Source organism: Xiphophorus hellerii, chromosome 5 (genome assembly GCF_003331165.1).
Source record: "Xiphophorus hellerii strain 12219 chromosome 5, Xiphophorus_hellerii-4.1, whole genome shotgun sequence".
Classification (NCBI taxonomy): Eukaryota; Metazoa; Chordata; class Actinopteri; order Cyprinodontiformes; family Poeciliidae; genus Xiphophorus; species Xiphophorus hellerii.
Window position 1 is genome coordinate 16,116,983 of NC_045676.1, and position 23,845 is coordinate 16,140,827.

Below are 23,845 nucleotides of genomic sequence, written 5' to 3' on the forward strand. Positions count from 1 at the left end.
CTGCATATTTTCTCCAATCCACACATGGTCAAAATTGAGTGTACAGGCTCAGATATACACATACTCCCTGACTAATATTTGGTTACACCTCCATTAGTAACTTTCTGTCAACACTGTGTTTTGAATCCATCAATGAGATTCTGATAAAATTCTAGCTGGATATTTGACAACTTTTCTACACAGAACTGGTACAGATCATCTGATGACTGAACATAAAATATTTACTTCCCAGAAACACAGTAATAATCCATTTTGAAATAGATAAAGCATGTCAACATTAAGCTGCTGGAATAGCCAGAACCTCAACCCTATTTAACATCCCAATATCAATCTGTGCAAAATTGCAGTTGCAAAAACTGTGTGGATGCAATAATTCATGGCGTTCTTTCAGACTCTCCATTCCTACAATACATTTGCCCATTTGGGTAGACTTTTACTGTCCTTGATGCCCAAAACTCAATAAACATCTTAGGAGGCTTTACACTAGAGTTGTATCGTGCGTTTTAAATTAACCAGAGTTTTACCCATGAATATAAAGCCTTTATTTGGGGGCAGGAGTGAAAGCTCAGCCAAACACCAGTTGGGAGAAACAAGTGAACTCTGACACATCTGAACAGGTATTTAGAAAAGTCCGTGCCAAGCAACCAACCAAATTAAATTGGTTTTTCCTTTCCTCTTTTAAGAACAGTGTCTATCTTCATTCATAATTATGCCAGAAGATAGCTGATGGGTTTTGATGTGGAACCAGCTAAGAAATATCAATTCAATCCTCAGTAGAGTGTATGTATATATTTGACCCTGTGATGATAAGAGAAAACCTGTAGACCAAACCAGTGCACCCATTTCTTGGTTTTAAAGTGATTGCAGTAGTATGGTGTATAACCTTTCCACACTGCAAAAACAAAGAGATTAGATGTAACATTAATGTTTATTAAATTTATATTCAAGTCAATGATAAATGCATGCAAAATTCAAATAGGAACTGTGTGAGTGTGTTTGCAAGCGTTATCTTACTTGTTTGTATGCATATAGCTCTTTGTGTGCCTGGTGCCGTAACCTGGGGAGACGGACAGACAAAACACCTTTCTGATTAGTAATTGACTGATAAACATTAACATGGATACATATCCTGCATCCTGCAACGGTGGACAAAAAAAAAGAGGTGGACAAAACTGGCTTTGATTAAAGAGAACAAATTATCCAACAACGTTGGCTTTCATGTAAATTAGCAAACGCATCAGAAGATAATTTTACATATAATATTCTTAGAGAGAAGGTCAAAAAAGAAAGAGCAGAATAAATGTCTTGGCAGAGTGTGGTGAGTCACAAAGTTCAGTCTGTCATTTAATTCACCAGGCCAAAAATAACTTCCTGACTAAAAACATATGGCTTTAATCAACCAAACACAGAAAGAAGGCAGAATATCTCCTGAAACAAAACTTAGAATCTTTAGAGATTTATTTTGCCAACTAAGGCAGGAGTAAGTCAAATTACATGTAAACAGGTGATATTCTTGGAATACTTTAAGCCCTCCTTTCTTTACAAAACACTGCACCTCAGGTAAAACTATAATTAAGTCAGATTTTAACAGCCATTAGGAACTGCAGGCTGTTTAGACAAGTCTTACACAGTTCCAAGAAAAGTTGGGACAGACACAAGTTGAGCTTTAAATACACATACTTCAGAGAACAGCGAGAGAACATGATGGACATTTAATGAGAAGAGAATCCACAGAACATACTTCAGAGGGAGATTAAATAATATAGAAAAGGGACGGGGGAAAAAAAAGCAAAACAGACAAAAGAAATTCGTAGGTTTGTAAGATTTACCTCCATTACTAGTAACCTTAACCTCTCGCAGCAGAGTGAGAGGGATCTGTAAAACAAGCAGCACAGTCTAGGAGAGAAACTGACATTTTGAAAGAGGTCAGCATGTAAAGGTGCAGAGACACCAAATGGTTTGGGGGGCCAAGGGGTCAAAGTTCAAATGGTCACTGGATTGTGAATGATTTATGTGGGGTGTTCGACTGGGTCGCGAAGGCAGATGAAGAGGATAAATGAAAAGAATGTGACATCTCTCGCCATCCAGCGTGTGCAGTTTGAAAAATATTTTTGAAACATTAATAATGGAAATTGCTTGACGTACCAGCCAATTGACCAGCCAATATAACTCAGTATCAGAAAATCTGAATTGCAGAGCAGTATCAAAATCAGTATCGGGCATTAAGGAGTAATGATGCATTCAGCTGAGACGTTACACATTATTGGATTCATAATGTCTTTCAAATTTTCAGAAAGTCTACGAATTCCCTTTATTTGTTTTAACAAATAGAAAAAAGTTTGGATATTCCAGTTGTGCTGCTACAAAACTTTAGGTTTTTTATGAATACATGAAAAACCTATGACTTACAAATGGTGATTTTCATGCCAAAAAAGCATCAAAATGCTCTTCAGTTGGTTTTTACCAACTGAAGAAAGGTTCTATGACTTTCAAAGTGAGTTTTAAAAAATCTAGGATCAGTCCAGAATTATTCAAATGAGATTTGACAAAACTAAATATTTTACATTTTGAGCAAATGTAGTGGAGACTGGTGAAACTAAAACAGTTTTTCAACTTAGAACCAATAAGAAGCTTTGAGGCCAGTTTTAACATTACTGTTGTTGCCTGTAAACCATTGAGTCAGGGGTGTCTAAATTATGGCCCATTGGTTGTTTGAGACCCTCATCATTATTCAGTCTGCAATTTAAGCAGGTGATTTAGTCCGCAAGCAAAGGTTGTCAATGCAGATGGATTTTGTTTCTCTCTCTTTTAGGCCAAGAACTTCACTAGCTCCATTTCCATTACAAACGTGCGCAAAACATTATCAATATTCCTCTAATAGTTTGTAAAAAAAAAAAAAAACTATTTTGCAATTGATGTGTCTCCAACTTTTCACACAAGAAATTAATTTCTGATAAAACCATCTTTTCTTATTTATTTCTTCATATCTGGATGTTGCACATTCCCTGATCTTTTGCTGGCACTACCAAATAAACCAACTGTTCAAGCACAGTTATTGTTTATTTGCAGAAAGTCAGGACTACATGCAACACGAACACGGTAAGCCTTTAAGCAAACCATGCTACATATTTTACACGTGTGTGGACAGGCTGATAAACCACTGAGAGAGGTGGTTGAGGGTTTCTGTGAGAGGCTGCCTTGTGTCAAAGTGTGTGTGCAAATTTGTCTCTGCTGGAATTTCGCATGTCAACTCTAACACTGGCATCTTTTAATCATCTGTCTATAAAGCAAGAGATGTGATGCAAAAAAAAAAACACGTAAAAAACAGAATTAGCCTTCTGTGACCTTTAAGGCTAAGCTGGTTTTCACCAGAATTATTTTCAAAGCAGAAAAATCATCATAATCAGGACTGAAAAGATACAAATTACACATTTGTAATCAAGTCACTTGTAAACACACCATCTGACAATAGTGTGGGCCCCTTCACTAGTATACAAGGCCATTTATTACCATAAAATGTTCAAAATGCAAATTAAATAAAGGTTAACACTTACTGAGGAGTTGCATGCAGTGAAAAAATCCCTCACAAAATGCCTTTTTGGAACATTTAGCAACTTTTTGCTGAAGAAAATTTGTAGCTGAATTTTTGAGGCGGGTTAGCTGCCGCAAAAATTCTGATGTGTGCTTTTTTTTTGTAACCACAATGATAGGTGTACAAGAACACTGCAAACAAATGGGCATAGCTAAGATTACCAGTTTTCAGCAAGAATGCACTGAACTGAACATTGCAAATACTGGAAAGTGTGTACAAGTAATTTTGCTCCAGTCGTTTGTAAGGTTCATTCTTTAGCTTTGTAAAAGAAATCTTTTACAGAGCAAAAAGGTCTCTTTTTACTTCTATTTGCTAAGCTGATCCTGACGTTCAGTACTGAATCATGGAACTATATGTAAGCCATGAAGTGTTTCTAATTCACAGGTAGATGAGATATTGTAGGAGTAGTTATTTTTACTTACCCTCTGCCCTGCAAGACAGGATATGGCAAGATGGCGAGAGGAGAGTTTTAGGGGAAACTGCTGCTTCTCACTGTCTCAGATAAAACAATGTAGTGCATTATGTGTGTTCAGTTTGCTACTGGCTGAAAACAAAAACCCTGTAATTCCAGCACTGAGGATAATCTGATTATACCCAGTAGTTTATAAAGAGAGGCGAGGAATTAACTACTGAAGTAAAGATTGTTTTTGTATGATGGATATTTAGAGGATTACTCTTAAATCTTGCTGGATTAAAACATGCTTTCAGATGACTAAAATAAAGTACTAAAATTGGCACTTTTAAAATCACTGTGGAAATCTAACAAATACAGAAGAAATAGTGATACGGCTGAAACACAAAAGAATATAATGAGAACAATGGAGAGGTTAAGAGACTTCAAGTGCCATGATCATAGAAAGCAACTTTAGATCTCTTAAATAATTTAGATAATTTTATTAAGAAAAGTGTCTTCTCCAAACTGTGCTGTTGAAATATTCTATCCATTTTTGAAAACGGTTTTAGACACAAAAATCGTCACATTTTAAAAAGGAAGAAATAAACAAAAGCAATGGCAATGCCACACAGTATGGTGGTTGTAAACATGTTTGTATCATATTCTATACACTCTAATGGCCTTCATATACAATTAGTCAATGATGCAGACACAGACAGATTTTCTACTGTTTGATTTAAGAGTTGCTATCAATGCCTTCTGTTGTGACATTCTTCAGGATCCCAAGTCGCTCAACAGAACAGACATTTGGTATAGTGTGAATAAAAAATCAATATGTATTGTGGGTGTAATGACACAGTCAGCTAATGAAATGAGACTTTATACGAAAATGTATCAATTTTTTGGAAGAACTAAAAACTAAAAACTTCCATTTTATTGCAAACATAATAAGGGGTCTACAAATAAAAATGTTTTAAAGGATTTGTAATCAGTGCAGAATATCCAAACGGGTTTTGACTATTTTCTATAAATTGTGTTTTCTAAGGTATTTCTGAAGCAAAAAAAATAAAAAATCACAAATAAAATTTCATAAATAAAATAAATTAAAGATAAATAGATATGTTTCAAAGGTTCTATTCATTGTTGCATTATCCAGTTTAGGATTTGACCAGTGTAAGTATTTTAAATGATCAAATTCATCCAGACCTATTAAAACTGCTAACATTAGCATTGCTAGTAACTAATGGTCAACTGCGGTATTCCTGCACTGCTTAGAAATCTGTTTCATCTTAAATTTCTTTGGTCACAAATAGACAAATAGACAAAATGATTACCACCTATAATTTTTTCTGGTAAGGTAAACATAAATTGAGTGTAAAGTAGTTATAAAACTCAAACCTGGTGGTGCATTACACCAGGTTTGGTCATTGCTGTGTGTATTGCTGGCAAAGTATGGCAGATAACCTGAAATTACTTAATATATTGTTTTTGTGTTTTATTAACCATCGAGAAATTTTGTTCATGTAAAGCAGATAAGTCATAACACATTTCTGTTACTTGTCCTAGCTTTTTCTCCGAAGCAGATGTGGATGTTGTAGAATCATCTGACCTTAGATCTACTACACTCAGTAAAGTTGCAATGCTAAAGAAATTCCTGTATGACACTTTTTGCCATGGCCCCATGACAAAGCCAGGAAGCTCTAATCCAAAACTAAAATGTGCACAGCTCTTACCTGATCAGGTAGCAGCAGAAGAGGAGGCTGAGGATGAAGACAAAGATGGCTGTCCCAAAGACCACAATGTAGATATTAAGAGGAAGGTTCTGGAACCCTATATTTGGCATCTTGAAACCGTAGTGTGGGAAATCGGAGCTCATGGATATTCTAGATTAACAGAGAAATAAAACATGCAAAACATAAGTAGTTGCACATTCTGTCTGCACTGAGAGACACATAATATGTGTTGACATAACAGTACAAAGTAAATCTAAAAGTTTGTTTGAACATTTTTATTTTGAATCTTTTGTATTATGAATGAACAGCTCAGGTATTTTAAATGTTAAAATCAGCAAACAGACTAAAAAGATACTTGTGGAAGATCAACAGTATTTATTGCAGACCTACGAATTTTACAACCTGGGGGGCCACATCAATCCCTTTCATACTCATATTGGCCTCGTAGGTCAATAAAAAATATCAAGTTAAAAATGCCAAAAGTGTTAGTCCTACATGCAAGCAGAAGTGTGCTTCTTTAATTTTAAAGTGTTGAAAGAATCAATATTTCAGCCCAATTACCCAATACTGTGCGGCCTAACTCCTATTTACTGAAATCGAAGGTAAAGTGGCTCTGACAGCTGATCCTTGGTATTACTGTTTAAATTGGCTTTATATACTGAACATACTGTACATCCAGTAATCTGCACAAACATGGTTTCTCTGACAACTGTATTTTTTTGAAAGAGTCACTAACAATACAGTTGTCCGTACAGCATAATGTATTTTACTGCTCAGTTGCCATGTGACCTGGTACCATCGCCTGCTAAAAAAAAGAGTTCAGTCAATGATCTGGCCCTCACCAATATTATATACATGTAGTCATTCAGGAAAATAATTTATCCCGATTTTAACATTGCAGTGTCTCTCAATATATAATTAAACACATTACAAATTAAAACAGCTTAAATTTGGAAAATAATTTAGCCAAGTGTAGGTATTTGACAACATTTAATCCAATTACAGCGATGCATAATGAATTTGAACAGGGCACATGACCTTAATTGGTGAAGGGACTCAGGATTTATGCCAGTAGAGACAAAAAACATAACCAAACTAATGCAACTAGGAATGCACAGACATAAAAATTTTGGCCAGTATTTATTTCTAATACTAATATCTCTGTGATAGTAGATAACAAATATGTACAGATGTCATACATTTCACTACATTTCAACACCTTGATAAAAAATGACCATCCTGCTGACTTCCCCACGGCTTCTCTGTTTCAGTTAAACTTCCCACAGCCCTGAGCTGGATCACTATTATTGTCACATGACCAAACAAATGCCACATGGCCAACTGTCTTCCCTCCCCCTCTAGAAACAAAAGGAAATTCGTAGTTTCACCGTACTTACCAATGTTAGTGCCAACATATTGTGCATCCCCTAAATGTAACCTTCAATCCTATAGATGAACCTTTTACATTTTGTCTTCACTTAAAACCGGATGCTCATTTATGCAAAAGCAAAATGCTGAAGATTTGCATAAACTGGTTAAACCCAAAAAATACATAATCTAAATTGAAAGCAAATAGCAGATGAATCTCTCAATGTCCAACAAATAGCATAGAGGCAATACGGCATGCATAACATTTAGCTTTATCTATGGCTAATACAATTTAATGGAGCTATATGCACATACAACCCTGCTATTTTAAAACAGACAGATGCAGTACCTGGTAACAGTATTAGTACCCCTGGAACTTTTTTATATTTCATCCTGTTACAACAACAAAGATCAAAGTATTTCCTTTTTATTTGTTGACCAAAAGAGAACGGAGAAAGAACATTGTTTTCAAAAGCTTTTTCCAACTAAAAACCTAAATTTCAAATACTAAGACCTGATAATTTATAAATTAAGAATAAGTACATCTGTGTTGTTCTGTCACATGCTCACTGAAGTTGGTGGTTGCAACAGAACAGAAATGTGAAAAAGTTCAAAGGGAAAGTGAATTACTTTTGCAAGGTGCTGATTGTGGCTATTATGCTACAGCAAGAAAAAAAAGTTTAAACTATCTGCATATCATTTGTTTAAACAAACCCCATCATTAAAGCCCTATAAACTAATTCATAAAAGTAATGCCATACCAATAGCAGCCTATTGGTCAAGTTCTCCCACTCAAAAGGAACATGACTAGACATGTCCACATCTTCACTTAAAAGGGACCATGGAAGAGGAGGAGGAGCAGTAGGAGGAGGGGATGACAGGAATAGCTGTCTGCTCCTTTAGGGACGCTGTCTCAGGCCTCACCCCACCCCAAACAGCTTAATTCCCTGACACTCCCCCTGTGGAAACTTTTAGGACCATTAACAATCCCCTGGATAACCATAAACTCACCCCCACACAAATGGGTACTCAGTTATACAACATCAGGATGACCTCAGCCCCTGAACTACTGCTACACTCAGTCCTTGCATAAGGAACCCCCTCCTTCTCAACACCCGTAAGATATGCCTCTCTAAAGCTTTATGCAAAGGAAGAGTTCCCACATCTACCTTATGTATCTGATGGTTCTCTTTCGGATAAATGTCTAAACATCTTACTGTGACCAAAAATTAGCAGCTGGGCTAAGTTTCATGGATGACTGCAGCAAACAAGTATGCAGGACAGGAAGTTTAACGAGGACACAAAGGCCGGTCAGGTTGTGCGGAGCTGCATAAGTACTGAAAGTCAACAACACTCTTCAGTCTTTAAAGATATCATCATGCCTAGAAATCTTAGCAGCTGGCAGGGGATTTCACTCAGCTCTTTACATAAATCTTTGACAGGACAAACAATTTAGCTGAGTGATGAGGCTGCTACATTACACTTATTAAATGGATCCAACAGAGCTGGTACGAAAACATTACCCAATCGCTCCCACGAGGAGAGAGATTTTATGGCAGGTCAAGGAAATTAAATACTTGAGATTTTAGACCATTTTTATATCATCTACATCTTACCAACCCAACGGTTTAAAGTTGCTTTAATGAGATTCCAAAGAAGGTTTGGACTGACCAGCTTTTAATTCTGCATACGCACCAACCTGTTGGTGCACACTGCTGGTCAGCTTGTCTAAATGAGGCTACTATACTTTTCCCTCACTTACAAATGGGACAAATTCACATGCAGAGCTAAACAAGTTCTCTGATGGTTGAAAAGTAGAAAGAGGGTCGCGCACTGTATTAAGGTAACACTGCTTTAGTTGTGAAGTTTTTCACGGTACTTCTGTTAAGCAGCCAATTGTTGAGTCAAACACTTTGACTCATTAAACAGCTAATATCAGCTTATTTGTCTCCCATTTTAAATCCATAAAACTTAAAACTAGAAGAAAGAATAGTTTTGTGCAACTTATGGTTCGTTCAAAACTACAATTAATTTCAGTGGATGTTTATTCTTTATTTTTCTTAGATCTATGAATCAAAACAAGAAAAAAAATTGTATGCATATGTATATATTTATGTATCTAACACTACTGTAAAATTATAGGTGAGGCCAAAATTATTCGAACCCCTGGCAGATCTACTTTTAAAGTAACTTTTAATGTAACTGCACATAATTCACATATGCTGACCCCATATGCATATGAATGCATTTATCAAAGACATCATTGGTCCCTATATTTCCAGCTCTTTAATCTAAAGTTGAAGGTCTAACTTTGTAAGATCATCTGCCAGACATTTCCTCCCTTATTTGAACACAAACACATCACTGAGGTACAACAAAATGACAAACACCCCTGGAAAGACAAAACAGTTTGACATTTCACCATTTTTTAAATAAATTAACCTATTACCTATCGTTAAAATGACTTGATAAAACATGTAAATTCATGCAGACCACAGATTCATGCATGTGGCATTTATTTTATGTACACATACCCAAGTGGTGCCTTCATGCTGAAGAACAGAAAAGTCTGCACAGACTTGCAGCACAGGCCTCTGTAAAGTGACATAATGTGTTGTTGAGAAAGAAACTTGTGAGTTTGCTGCTGGTAAGATTTTTGGACCACAGTACTTCTGTCTCCCTTTCATATCAGCTCACATTGAACTCGTGCAGCTCTCCACTGTGACTCCTTTTTGGTGTCTCTGATGAAAGACATAGCAACCTCCCCTTGCTTATCAAAAGTCAGAAACAGACACCTCTGGAAAAATCGGGAGTCAAACACACTGACAAATCTACAGATGAACTGCAGAAGTATCCACACCTCTTCATTTTATCATACAACCACAAACTTCATTGTATTAAACTAAGATTTTATGGAGAAGACAAATATAAAGTAGCTATAAGTCATATTAGGGGGCAAAGCAAACCTTTGGAAGAAGATGAGACCATATTTAAATTTTTTGGCCTAGGTGCAAAGTGCTATGTGTGACAGAAAAGTAACACTCCACAGGACACTGCATGCGCCCTACCCACAATTGAAAATGGTGGTGGCAGAATCATGCTGTGGGAATGCTCATCAGCAGAAGAAGATTTTAAAATGTATGGAGCTAAATATGGTCCAACACTAAAAGAACACACTAAAAAATGGTGCAGAGAAGAGCAACTACTAAGAATACAATTAGAGCAACTATAGAAAGCTTCATATAAAAGCATGTATTTCGATGGCCCAGTCAAAGCCAATTGAGAATCTGTAACAAAACTTTAACATTATCATTTCCAATTCTCTAAGTCCAGACTGGCTGAGCTTGAATGATACTGCAGACTTGGAATAGGCAAAAGTTTCTGCCTCTAGATGTACAAAACTGGTAGAAGACTTGCAGCTATGATTGAAGCAAAAGAGGAGCCGACTGTTAATCCCCATCAAACTTAGTTTTATTCATGAAACATTTTGAAAAACCATATTTTTCCTTCTGCTCCACAATGTATGTGCTATTTTGAGTAATTTTGTCACATAAAAGTTCCAGTAACCATTTGTGTTTGTGAAAATGTGGTTCAAATAAATAAGAAAAGAAGAAGAAAACTTTATTCTTGACAGATTAACAAGCTTAAAGAGTACAATTTTGTCCAGCCCCAATAAATAAACCTAACTTTTCATTTTTGTCTGCTGAATTTAAAAAGCTATGATTCACTTTTTTCTGTTATGGTTGTCATTTTCCTCTGGTACCTCTGTTTAAGTAATTACCACTGTCATCATTTTAACCAATATACAAACATACTTGAACATTAATATAATCCTAGTTTTTGGCAAAAGTTTGGTGGTTACATGACACTATGACCACGATAATTCGTGCTCATAGGTCTTTAGAGAACATTATTGTAAAACTGTCCTTACTCATGGAAATTAGATTATGTGACTCAGTTTTCAACTAGGTGCCACGACGTTGAATCTGCCAACAACTCCTTTGGTGTCAAGAATCGCTGACCAACAGTATCTTGGGAGCAGCCAGTGATCCAGAAATCCAAACCCACTCGCAGTTAACATCCCACATAACCCAGAAATGTATCTAGAGTGAAACACTGCCAATGAGTGTATATGAACAACATTACACTCAGACCGGTAAGAAATTCAAGGAAAAAGAAAAAAACGAGAAGAGAAGCAAATAGCTGAGTTTTCCATGCAGGTCAGTAATGACTCAGTGGTTTCACAAAGTTATGGTGAATAACTTCCACCATTATCCAAACAAGTGAGGCATGACTTCTTTGTATAGTGGTTGACAGGCTTGCAATTTTATAAAACAGAGCCCAATGAGGTTTCTCTGGTGCCCTTAATAGCTGAACACGTATTTCACTTGGTAAGTAATCGCATTGTTTTTCACCAATATTGTAATTCTGAAATAAAAGAATGCAAGTATCCAATTAAGAAAATCTAATATGCCCCAACTCTAATGGATTCTATAAAATGGTTTGTTTCCCTTTCAGCTCTCCCTGTGACGTAATTCCAAACAGCCCGAGGGATTAATCCCATAAGAGAAGGTAAACATGGTATGATATGCTAACTAACAGCATCTCATGGCTGCTCAATGGTAGAAATGATTTTATCTTTGATTCCAACTTTCTTAAAAATTGTCTCTTCTCTCACTTATTTGTTTTCACATGGCCTCACCCCATTACGTAATGAGCAACAAGAATGTGCACAGCACGTCACATTCATGAGAGATGAGAAAGAGCAGACACAATACTCCTCGGTTTTAAATTTTAAATTATACTGTTAAAATGCCTTCAAATGCCAAAAACCTAATTTTGTATTGAGACGTTTTTTGTTTTATTGGGAGGGGGAGGGTTCCCACAAGAGCAAAAATAAATGTGTTTACTTTAAAAGGAAAAAAGATAGATCGCAGTTGTTTTAAACCATTTAGTTACTACTCTTTTTAATGTTGCCATAGTAAAAAAGACTAATTATTACAGCACTATCATACTCCATAAATCTATACCTAATCTATGTGATGTGCTTCACTTGATCATGGAGTTAGAGTATTATTGAAAATGAAAGTTATTTCACTAATTTATTGAAGTGGTCTCTACAGAAAGTAACTGGAGGGGGGAAAAACAACCAAGAAATGGGATAATAATTAATAAAATCAAACAAAGTAAATGCAGAATCATACATGACAATATGGCCCCAACCTTTTATTTTACATATCTGACTTGTTTTCCTCCTTATGTTTTGATTTTTATTTGTTGGTTTTCACTGCCTCTTGTTTATACTAGTTTTAAGTTCTTGATTTTTTTAATTTTTTTTTATTAACCTTATCTGTTCTTTGCAGATTCTAATTTTCTGTGTAAACAGGGGATTTACAAGGCTAGTTTGGTATTTTTTATTACCATAACACTGTTCTTGATTATGTGGGAACTTCCTGTAGGGAACGCAAAACAGCTGACACGCCTCTTAGTCCTACTCATCTCAATCTAAACATTATTAGAAATTGTTCAAAAGACAACTCCAAAACATAAACAGATTGGAAAAAATAACCGCTCCAAGCAAACAAAAACCTCTGGCCAATCAATACTACACAGTGGACCAGAGGTCAACATTTCATGACGGGACTTTCTAGTTACCACATGAGTCATCAAGACATATTTGCTCAATACAACAGTTTCATTTTGATCGGTGCTGTTGGTCAAAACAAATATTTGTTGTAGTTTTCTAGTCATCACCATAAATCATCAGTTTAATTTGACAGGAGGCCAGTTTGGAGAAATAACTATTATTTGCCAAAATGCTTGGCCACTCCAAATAACTAGCAAAAGTGAAAATAAGATAAAAAATAAAGTTATTTAATAGAGCAGCTAATCTTACAAGTTTTGCTTAAACACAACTGTCTTGAGCTTGATGTACAAAATAGACGGTTTAACATTACTGCAAATACAAAAATAAGGACTGCTGACTTGTTTTTACTACATAGAATTTAGGTAAATTAAAAGTCTTAAACTGATCTAGTTTCAGTCAGATCTGTGACTGTGGATTTTGTTGTTTTGACAGCTGTGAGACTATCGGTGCATGCATCTTTTACATGGTCTGCACAGCAACTGTTGTGAGGTCAGTAAAATTTAGCAAAGGTCTCAATCCTTGCTCAATCTGCTGTGAAAAAAAGTATTAAACATCTATTTTTTGGGACTCAGGTGAACCGCAGTGAGAGACATCATCAACAAAAGAAGAACACGTGGAACTCTAAGGAACCTTCCCGGGACTGGCTGACAATAACTACTCAAACAGCAGATTCACCACTCCTCCAGGTCATAAACAAACCCAGAACAACAAGGTATAAAGCACTGGAGACCTCACTAGTCTCAGTTAATGTCAGAGTTGATGTTTCAACAAGAAGAAAGAGAATGGACAGAGATGTGTTATCCATGGAAGAGTTCCAATGTCAAAACCTTAGCTGACACCAAACATCTTGATGTTTCCCAAGATCTTTGGGGAAAACTTAGTTGACTGGTGAAACAAAAGTTCAACTTCTAGGAAAATGGGCCTTCTTTCACATCTGGCATAAAACTATCAGCATTATAAAAATAGAACATCACCTGCATGTAAACATGGTGTGCTTAGAGAGATGGCCTGGGACTGTTAGTAACTTTAACTTCAATCTCTTTTTGAATTCTGCTCTAGTGTCTGGGCTTAAGAGGACTTATGCTTAATGATCTAATGCGGACCAGCAGCTCAAATAATTAGGCTCAAATAAAACAAAAGGCATGGTTTGGGCTGGCCTAGCCAAAGGCCAGACTTAAATACAATTGAGATGCTGTGGCATGACTATAAACAAAACCCTTCAATGTGGCTGAAATAAAACAAATCCACAAAGCAGAGTGAGGCAAATTTCCTCAACAACAACGTAAAAACTGATGCCCGATTACTGGCCATTAATAATGGTATATTTACTGCTGAAAATAGTAGAATAGCCAGGTATTAGGTTTAGAAAAGTGTTTTTTGTATTTACCCAGGTTATGTTTGATAATACAATATGAAGATATGAACCTTGCAATTCTGAAAAATAAAAGCTTATAGAAGGAACAAATACTTTTACACAGAACTGAATGTCCTGCATCACACAGCTGGATTTCCTGTGTCTTTTGCTGTTTTAGCGTAGACAAAACAATTAGCCTCCCTATCCTCCTTAGTAAGTAAGTTAAGCCTTGCATAACTTATTTGTCATGCTTGGCAGACTATAGGGTTTTATCAATTGCAATAAAACCCAACAGCCACCCACCTCTCCGCCCAGACGTTATCCTTTATTGTGACTGAGCCATTTGCACACATATTACAAGAGCAAACAATGACCTCCTAAGCCTATATGCCTCAAATTGTCATTTCAAACAGCTGATGAGTCAGACAGCCACTGTTTTCAATCAAAGAAGCAGTAAAAATGCCAAGCCTAAAAAACACTCCACACTTTACTTTTCAAGTTCATGCGGTTATTTTTAACAAATACCACAATGCTTCCTGTAAATACTTTCACTTTGGCTTCGTACAGTAGTTCTTGTCAGCAGTCTACTGAATAATAGTTAAACATCTGAATGAGAAGTGGAAATTTCCACTAGCTGCTACAAAATGTGCTCATCTGAAACTTTATATGCCAAAGGGCAGCAACAAACACCAGGGCCCCACAGGGCAAGGAAGGGGCTCATTAAAATGTGCCTGTGATTAAATGATATTTCAATCACATGTAATCCACTCACATAGTGTCAAACCAAATATACATCATGTTTTAAAAGAAGGTTGGTTTAATGCAAAGCTTAAGCAGATCCATTAATTACAGCGTTTTTTATACAGAACAAGTAATAGGTGACTTATTCAGAAGAGTACACCACTTATTTCTCCTCATTTACTTATTTCTTGGTTTATCTCACAAGTGATCTGAGCACAATTTGAGCACAGACACGATAAAAGAGTCAAGTTAGTATGGATTCACCAACTTTACCTTTCAAACCACTGAAAGTTAAAACAGACACATGCCAGAGTCACCTCATCTAGCCAGTCTTTTGTTCATAATTGTGGTAGGAGAACTTTTTAAGTCTTCAAATAAACTCACAATAACACAAAAATCTGTGTGTCTGTCAGGAAATGCGGGTGCAATAGTGAGTGTGGATGGATGAGGTGATCTATGGTGTAGCGCTTTATGTGGTTGGTTTATAGAAAAGCATTTCAAATAGTTGTTAATAATACAAAAGTCAGTATTTCTAGAGATGCGGCAAGTAACTGAATAACTGGACACTTTTCAGTTTGGTCAGTGAACGCACCATCATCTAAGCTCTACCAGACCAACACTCTTTGGTAATGAAGTTGTTAACTGCAGGAAGAAGTCCAAAAGTTAGCTATTTTCAGCATCACTGACTTGTTTACTGCCAAAAGAAAGAGCTCAGTTTCAAACTGATTTATTCAACTGGTGGAAAATTTGCAATTGGTAAAGTAAAAGAAAGCTTTTTCCTTTATAGAAACAAAAAGGTATTGACAAAACACTCAGAGTAATGATGAAACAACTGATAACAATAACATCCCTGAAATTGATTTAAAAAATATGCAATATCTCAAAATTTGCTAATCAAAATAGAACCACTGGAGGTTAAAGAAGCATTTCTCACAACAATACTTAGCTTTATTGAAGCTAAATTCAGCAACTCACCCTAAACAAGCTTAAAAATAAAAAAAGCATTATTTATTTTTACCTCCGCTACAGTTGGTGGTTTGCTCTCCTTCCCCCTTTGCTCGCCATAATTTCTCAGAGGACTCAGGGTAACTCAAGCTGACACAAACATGGGAGAACTGACACAAACAGCTGTCTCATGGCACTTACATCAACTACCATCTCAGGACCCTCTCGTTTTCCTCTTAACAGTACTCAATGTCACCTTATTATGAGCTACCATCAAACTTTAAGCTTTTACTTTCTTTTCTGACTCCCAATTGTAATTTCCGGCATGTGTATTTAGTTTTTGTTTCAGCAACCACGCCTCATTAAATCAACATGTAGGGAAAATGTTCAGCTTTAAAGTTGTAAATGGTGCAAAATCAGTGACACTTAAAAAAAAAAAAAAAAGGTCACATTCAAGCGTTAATAAATGTACCAAAGTTTGTTTCTTCAGCTGCTAAAAGCAGAGCGTAGGTCAACATAGTATGGGTCACAGTCACTAAAAATAAAACTTGTTATGTCAGGGGGAGTATTACAAGTAGTAAGTTAAAAACAGCCTCACTGAAGTCCAACGATGATCAGCTCTTAACAGTATCTGACCTTAAGTTGGTAAAAAATAAACGTGCAGAGTTCTAACCCAACCACTAGTGTTTTTCCCCCCATGAACAACTCTATGTTTCACTTCAGCAAATCTGAAAAATTTCTGTCGGAGTTGGCCACCCGCCACAAGAGGGAGGTCAATATATAATTGGTGGATCAAAATAAAGATTAACTGAGTACCATAATTTAGAAGTTAACCACTAGCTAGTTCAGAATGAGTGCTTATTTAAAGAATGTTCAATGAATGTGTAGGCTTTAGAAATACACTTTCTCAACTTTTTAAACATACCTAAGCCAAAACAGTTGACATAGAGACATGTTTCCATGGCTGACCCGCAGAAGGTTTTCAGAATGGCTCAGTTACAGAATTAAATGATTTGATCCTTGACTGGTCCTAATCAGTAACCTCTAGGTCATAAACTAAAAATCTGACAATTTTTCAGTGAAAACACTCGTAGTGATTAGTGTTTTCACTACTGCTGGTTCAAAGCGAACGGTGGGAAGAGCGCTGCAGGAGTATTTATACAGATGAGCGCGTAGACTGAACACGGTGGTGCGGCTGAGTAGTTGATGGTTACAGCGTAAGTGTGGCTTTATGGATGAACTGCACAATAAATTTCATATCATCCTGGTCTGAACAAACGAGTGGCGGAAATCATTGTGGCGGTACATGGCTGGTCGATGAGTTTCTGAGTGTGACAAACGAAGGTGCCATAAATATCCCGTATTGCTCCCCCCATTCTTAGGTTCGTACCCTGGTCTACTGGTTGTCTCTATAACTTTTCTTCTGGTTAACTTAGAAAGTGAGCGTCTATTGTTACAGGTTAATTTTCTAAACTACAAAAAAGTAATTGTTAGGAATGCTTAAATATGCTTGAAAAATTGGACTGATATTGATATCTGATAGTAACACTGGTGTTATGCCAGATTTACCAATATTTTATTTTAGCAATTTTTTTTATCCGGTTACTCGATTACTAAAATATTCGTTTACAACAGCCCTAATTAGCCAGCAGGCTGACCTAAGGTAACGAAACATAGGAGCCTAGACGCCCAGCTGAACTGAGCTGCACCAAATGTTACAGCGGACTGTTGTTAAATTGTTGTAAACTGTTACGTTTGACATGCTGTTAGCTTCCACCAATCAAAGTACATTGATTTTCCATCGAGTTTACGGTGCTATGACATCTTTCCACAACAGATAAGGCAACTTACACCACTTAAAAAGAACATCACAAAAAGATAAAAAGATAAAAAGAACATCAGATAAGAAGAACAGATAAAAAGAACATCACAAAAACTCTCAACAGGAAAATACAAACTAACCATTTAAACAAGGGAGGGGGCATTAGCAGACAGCACTGAGGATGGGCATAGTATAGGAAAGTTGCTCTGTTTTTGTCCTTTTGCAGAGCCAGATTCTGTCCATCATGAAGTCTCTGAGGTCAGGCAGTCCTTATTTAGGAGTGCTAGTGATTCAGTTTAGCTGCAAATTGAATAAATGAATAAACAGTCAGAAAATAATGGATGCTGTTTATTTTTGAATTAATGTTGTCAAAAAATAAGAATAATGAATTCTTCTATTTTTTGAGGTGTATTTAACAAAAGTGAGCTTTGTCTATTAGATGAGTAAATGCTTTGATATCTAGTTTGGTTGTCAAAAAAATTAAATAAGTAAATACAAATTTGCAAGACAGTTACATTTTGGATTTTTTCAGCTATATTCAATATTCTTTATATGTAAAACTTATTAGGAAATTGGAAAAGGCTAATATCAGTATCAAAAGATGATCAGAAATCATCCTAGAAATCCTTTGACGCTGGTTTCTAAAGGCAAAGTCAAAAAATGACACTAAGTAATGTTTTTTTATAAATATTTGCAAAAACGTACTAATCATTCTGTGGTACATTTAATATATATATATTTTTCAGTTTACTTTGGCAACAAAATTGTTACTTGCTGAGTCATAACTAAGTTTTATTATAATAGATTATAAAGCCATCACAAAAAACATCTGGAGGGCCACTTAATTCATTTCTTCTTTTGCCTTTTTTTTCATAATGCACCACCTTGTGAGACTTTTTACACTCAGAAACAAAATGGATGCTTGCAATAACGACTGATTGCAATACTCCAGCTAGAATCCTACTACATAGCTGTCGCACAAAATTTCACAAGAAGTCCGAAGCACACGTTACAGAGGTTTGTGTTGCCACATGCAGTTGCTTTGGAAAATACCCAGAAAATCTTAAGGCAGCAGTCCATGTGAAAGCGGCTCCTTGGTAAGCACTGACTCTTTGCACCGGAAGTACTGAGGCAGTCCAGCTTGTAAAAGTCAGGCAGGAAAGGTTGTTGGTGGAAAGTTTTTGACAAGAACTACATTTAGAGTAAATATTAAAACTTTTATGTAATTTGACTAAATAAGCCTTTGCCTGGAGGAACTTGTCTACACTATAAGTAGTAATGTTTAGTTCCTCTTTAGCTTGGTCTTTACATAACTGGTATAAAAACACATGCAGCTATACATGACTTATTTTCCCCTTTGAAAAGAGTTACATACCTTATTAAAGGAATGCTATGAATTTCAAGCCAACAGATAATTACTGGGCACCTCAGTTTTTCTATTCTGCTCAAAATGCCATGTTAAAATTTGAGCTTGATGGTTGGCTGTAGTGTCTGTCTTTTGTAAGACAAATGTTGAAAAAAGAAAATGAAGACAGACCAGTTTGGCAGCTGCTTGCCTTGACTTTAAAGGAAGTTCAGTTGGAGTTACCCATGAACTACCTCGTGTTAAGTGCAAAATAATATGTGTAGTTTTTTTACAGTCTAGAAATGTGCCAATGTGATGAAAGCCATTTTTAATAATCTCTTAAAGCAACAGCAGGAAAACCTCAGGTTTTGGATCAGAGGTCTGATGAATGCATTATATGGATAATCTGATTTAGGGTTACTGAGTGCACCTCAGTGACCCTATAATCTGGGTCTGAAGCAGTTGTGTATAATATGTGGGAAAAAAGTACACCTGAAAAACAACTAGCTAAATAAAACATGCTGGGTAACTCGAGGCAGGGCTTGGTCAAAGCAGAAAACAGACAATCTATCATCCTAAATGCAGAACTGAAGCAACTAATAAGAAATTAACTTGACTGATATAAATCCAACAACAGAAGACCCGCTAGGAGTGCAAATAACTCGGCTCAGGACAAAGATAATGGAAATCTGATTCCTGTGAGAATGACTTTAGATGACCCCACAGGCCACTTTCACTTTTTTGGAGATACTCTATCCACAGTAATTCATATCATCTCAACTGTATGTTATATTAAGTGATAATTATTTCCATTTGGGGCAAACCTTTGCTAAATCTCAGTGTTTGGACCTGCTGCTCACTAGATTGACTTTCGATGTATGTGTTCAGTACAGACAAGCATAGGAGTTCATGGATTCATGAAGTAAGCAAAGCAAGCACTTGAGATGCAAATCGCACCCAAACTAGAAAAGCGCTGTGCCAACTCACTTTGGCTCATTACTCTTGTAATATTTCCTCAACACAATAGAATAGGCCTTAATTTTAATAAATTTAATGCCTGGCTGGGTTTAACTGCAGCCCTTAAGTGTATTAACAACAGTACGCTGTTTCTGTATCTATTCTGGATATTTGATAATACAAAAACAGCACCAGATAACAACAGAGGTGAAATATATTTTTCTACACAATAGCACTGATACATTGACACAAATGTTGTTGGTGATACACATTCAGATAGTGCAATACAAGAAATGAACCAAAGTATCAGAGACTGACTGAAATCAGATGATTTTCAGCTGGACTGGCTCAGTGACAACTCAAAAATCCAATCTTTCTCCATTCAGTAAATGCACCACAAATCAGTGCTACCCCTTTGGAAAGCAGTGCTCCTCCTTGTGAATGCTATGATAAAGTGAATGAGCAAAGTTAATTGTTTTCAGTATCAGAGTTTAAAGAGGAAATCAGAGAACACACTGAGCTGAAAGAAGCCATTTAAAAGAAAAATGTTTTCTGTGATTTGTTGTTCATCGCTCATACAGAGTTTGTGATAAATCAGCAGGTTAAAGATTTAATATTCGTTCTGATAGCTTCCTTTCTATGCATTAGCACCTAGTTATGATAACTAACTAGGTCAGTTATCATAAGGTTGAGTGAGTTTAGAAGAAAATGACCCTTCTTAGATTTATCTTATTTTCTTGATGTGCTGGTAAGGCTCTGTGTTCTGTTTTTTTCGTTTTGCTTTTGTGGACAACTAATACCCCATTCCTCCTATTGATCCTGGAGGATCAAGTTAAACAAACCTGAACTTTTGGATCCGATCCACCCTGCCACAGAGGAATCTTCAATTTCCTGTTTAAAGATACAGACTGACAAGAAACCGTGCAGGCTGTTGCCTGCTGGTGTATGTTCTATATTTAAGAGTGCGGTCTGGTTAGGAAACCATTACTTCCCAAAACCAGTTGATGGCACTAAAAATATGAAGCTTCGCGCAGTTTGATTCATAAGGGTCAGCTCCATTTTCAGTACCTAGCAGCGATAGGTGCAGTGAAATGGCAGATGAGTCCACACACATGCACAGGATTCACAGTAGCAGGTCTGCTTCGCTAAGGGGGGCTCCTCTTAGCCCCCAGCTAAGAGGGGCGTAGATGCTCCCGTTAATGTTGTTTCCATTATGAAGAATTGGACTTTAACGTGATTGCTGTTGTAACTGGCTGGTTGGTTTTGGGTCAGAGTTTAGCTGTACACCAACGTTGATGCTCCCGAGTAAAACCCATTACATCGACGTAATTGCTGTCATTTGTTTAAACTGGACACCCGGATGGTTTGAAATGATCGTTCCTCCGTATCTTACTCATCCTCGGAGACTTTATTGCTTTACAGCAGGACTGGACACAAACAGGAGGCTGGTTAAGCTAGCAGAGCAGCGCTAACCTTTTAGCTGCTACAAATGAAAGGATAACTTATAACGCGAGCGTTATGCTGACCGAGTTAAGCTATTAAATATCGTTTTAGGAAGCTTTTAGCCAGAATAAAGCAGTCTTCTTGTTCATGTTTAAGTATTTGTGACCTTAAATGATGTCTTTGGTGCTCAAAGTGCAGCTAAGATCAATTTAAGATCATTTAAAGTTGGCAGCATCATCCCTAAGTTGCTGTTTGAGTGCAATGTGAGCTAAGAAACATAAACAGAGACTCACCGGTGATTTCCCCTTCAGCTCCTTTAGTAGCTTTAGATCTCTGCTGTGTGTTTCTTCACAAAACCAGACTGTTACTGAAAGCAAACTGAAAGCAGTCCAAACGACAAAAAATTTCCCCTTCTTCTTATCTGGATGTTACGCAAAGCTTGGCGGCGAGGCTACCTCCTCCTCATCACACAACACAGCTCCGCTCCACCCGTCCGTCAGTCTGTCTGTCTGTAGGTCTGTGTGACGTTCTGCTGCTACTGGAGGATCCGATCGCTTAAAATAAACTGGTCCGAACTCGAGAAGGTGGATGGTCCCTAGTGGATGAATTTTACTGAAGCAGGGGTTCGCGGTTAACGAAGAGAAAACTCACGTTTCTGGCTACCGACAATCGTCCTTGGCAGTCTGCACGACTTGCACGTACGCGGTTACTCGCCCACTACCACCAGTGGGTAGATCCCACCTCCTCCCAGTCAGATCGGGGCTAAGGAGGAGGAAGAGGAGGAGGAGGAGGAGGAGTGGAGCTACATGCAGGATTAAAGCACAGAGAGCATTGTGGATGAGATGCTACACTGAGAGAGGAGGATGAAGATGCATGGTGATTAAAAATTAAAACAAAGTCGTACATTTAGAGTTAATAGATTTCGCCTCAAGAATGAACTTCATTATGCAGGAAGTCAAACTGGAAGTGTAAACAAACTGTAAAAATGTCGAGATTATTATTTTATTCAGAAATGTTAAGAGTATCCAAATTATTATCCATGCTTATTAGATTTAATTGGTGATTTATTTGAACATTTTCCCATTTTGTCAGGTTGCAACCTTGGTCTTTTGTGTAAGCAAGCACAAAGTACTGCCTAATTGTGAGGTGAAAGGAAAACGACAGAAGGTTTCCAAATTAATTTAAAAAATAGAAATGTGAAAACTGTGCTATGCCATTGTATTCATCTCCCCCAAATCAAATCAGGTTAAACCAATTAGGAATTAATTGCTAATTGGTTTAACATAGTTTAACAACGATCACTAATTAGTAATTAGTACATACCTGTGTACTGCCAGAATTTATGCAGCTGTTCTCTAAATGGCTGAGAAGTTTGCTCACAGAGAACATCTGTGAACATACATCTTCACAAAGTGTAGCAGACAGGCCTGAGAGGAAGTATAACTAAGTTTGTATTAGGTAACAAAATATTATACAAGGCTTTGATCGTCTATTAAATTCGTCATCTGAAAATGTAAAGAAAATATGGCACAACTGCTAAGGAGAGCGTTAATCAGAAAAGCAAGAAAGAGGCCTCTGTCATTCTGGGGGAATGACAGAGATCCACAGTTCAGGAAAAAGAATGTGGTGACAACACAACCACTAGTTGGACACTCTGTACATCTGGTACTTGTGGAAGGAGGGAGAAAAAGAAAACTATTGTTGTGGGGGGAAAAGCCACAAGAAGTCCTTGTTCCCTCATGCCATTTATCAAAATGCTCTGGTTAGACGAGACCAAACAAACTTTGCAGAACAAATGCAAAAATCATCACCCTGAACAAACCATTCACATTATGAGACTTGGTGAACAAAGCACTCGTGCTGTGGGAGCATTTTCCTCCAGCTGGTTCTGCAAAGGACTGTCAGTGTGGCTGAACACAAATTCATGCCAAACCTCTTCAGATATTTCTTTGCAGAACATTTTTGAAAATCATTCATCGTTTTCCTTCACTTATGCACTACTTAAAGTCGATTCGTCCTCTAAAGCCTTACGAAAGTACACCAAAGTTTGTGATTGTAACACTAGAAAAAGTGAAGGTTAGTAACACTTTTACAAGGACTGTGCGTGTGTTCATAAAAAGTTTGTCTTGCTAAAAACACCGTTAGGTCTTTGAGGTCACATGAACAAGACAAGGTTGTAAGTCACACAATGAAGTAGTGACACAATGTAGAGACTGAAGGAAGTGCTATATGGGGATAATAAACCTTCTCTCCCCTATTATTTCAACAATAATTCCTCCATTCAGTCCGTACCAAGAAACAGCCTCCTCCTGCTGTCTCAGGGAAGGAAAGGAGGACCAGTGCCAGTCTTGTACCTAGTCTGTAGTTCCTGAATGCGCCTTTGTGGATGTCACCATCCTCTCCCTCCTGCCAACCCCCGGCAGCCCATTCAGGAGTGTCACATGGCGCTTCCCACTCAGCAGCCATCTCACAATGCACTCCTGTCATCTGCACCTCATTGACAT

At 37.0% G+C, this 23,845-nt stretch overlaps 1 protein-coding gene across 3 annotated transcripts in view; it reads right to left on the reverse strand.

The window, feature by feature from the left end:
- The window catches only part of rnf24 (ring finger protein 24), a 34,023-nt gene extending 11,941 nt beyond the window's left edge, over positions 1-22,082 (reverse strand). The window contains exons 1-3 of one of the 3 annotated variants that reach the window (XM_032563077.1): positions 21,635-22,082; positions 5,720-5,869; positions 1,015-1,057 (exon numbers count right to left, since the gene is read on the reverse strand). In XM_032563077.1, coding sequence (XP_032418968.1) covers positions 1,015-1,057; positions 5,720-5,862 — 186 coding nt within the window. In that variant the 5' untranslated portion in view covers positions 5,863-5,869; positions 21,635-22,082. Of the gene's footprint in view, positions 1-1,014; positions 1,058-5,719; positions 5,870-9,621; positions 9,682-15,847; positions 15,957-21,634 lie in introns of those variants that run through there. The other 2 variants (XM_032563079.1, XM_032563076.1) reach the window with 2 other exon arrangements.
- Between the last annotated feature and the right edge of the window lie 1,763 nt (positions 22,083-23,845).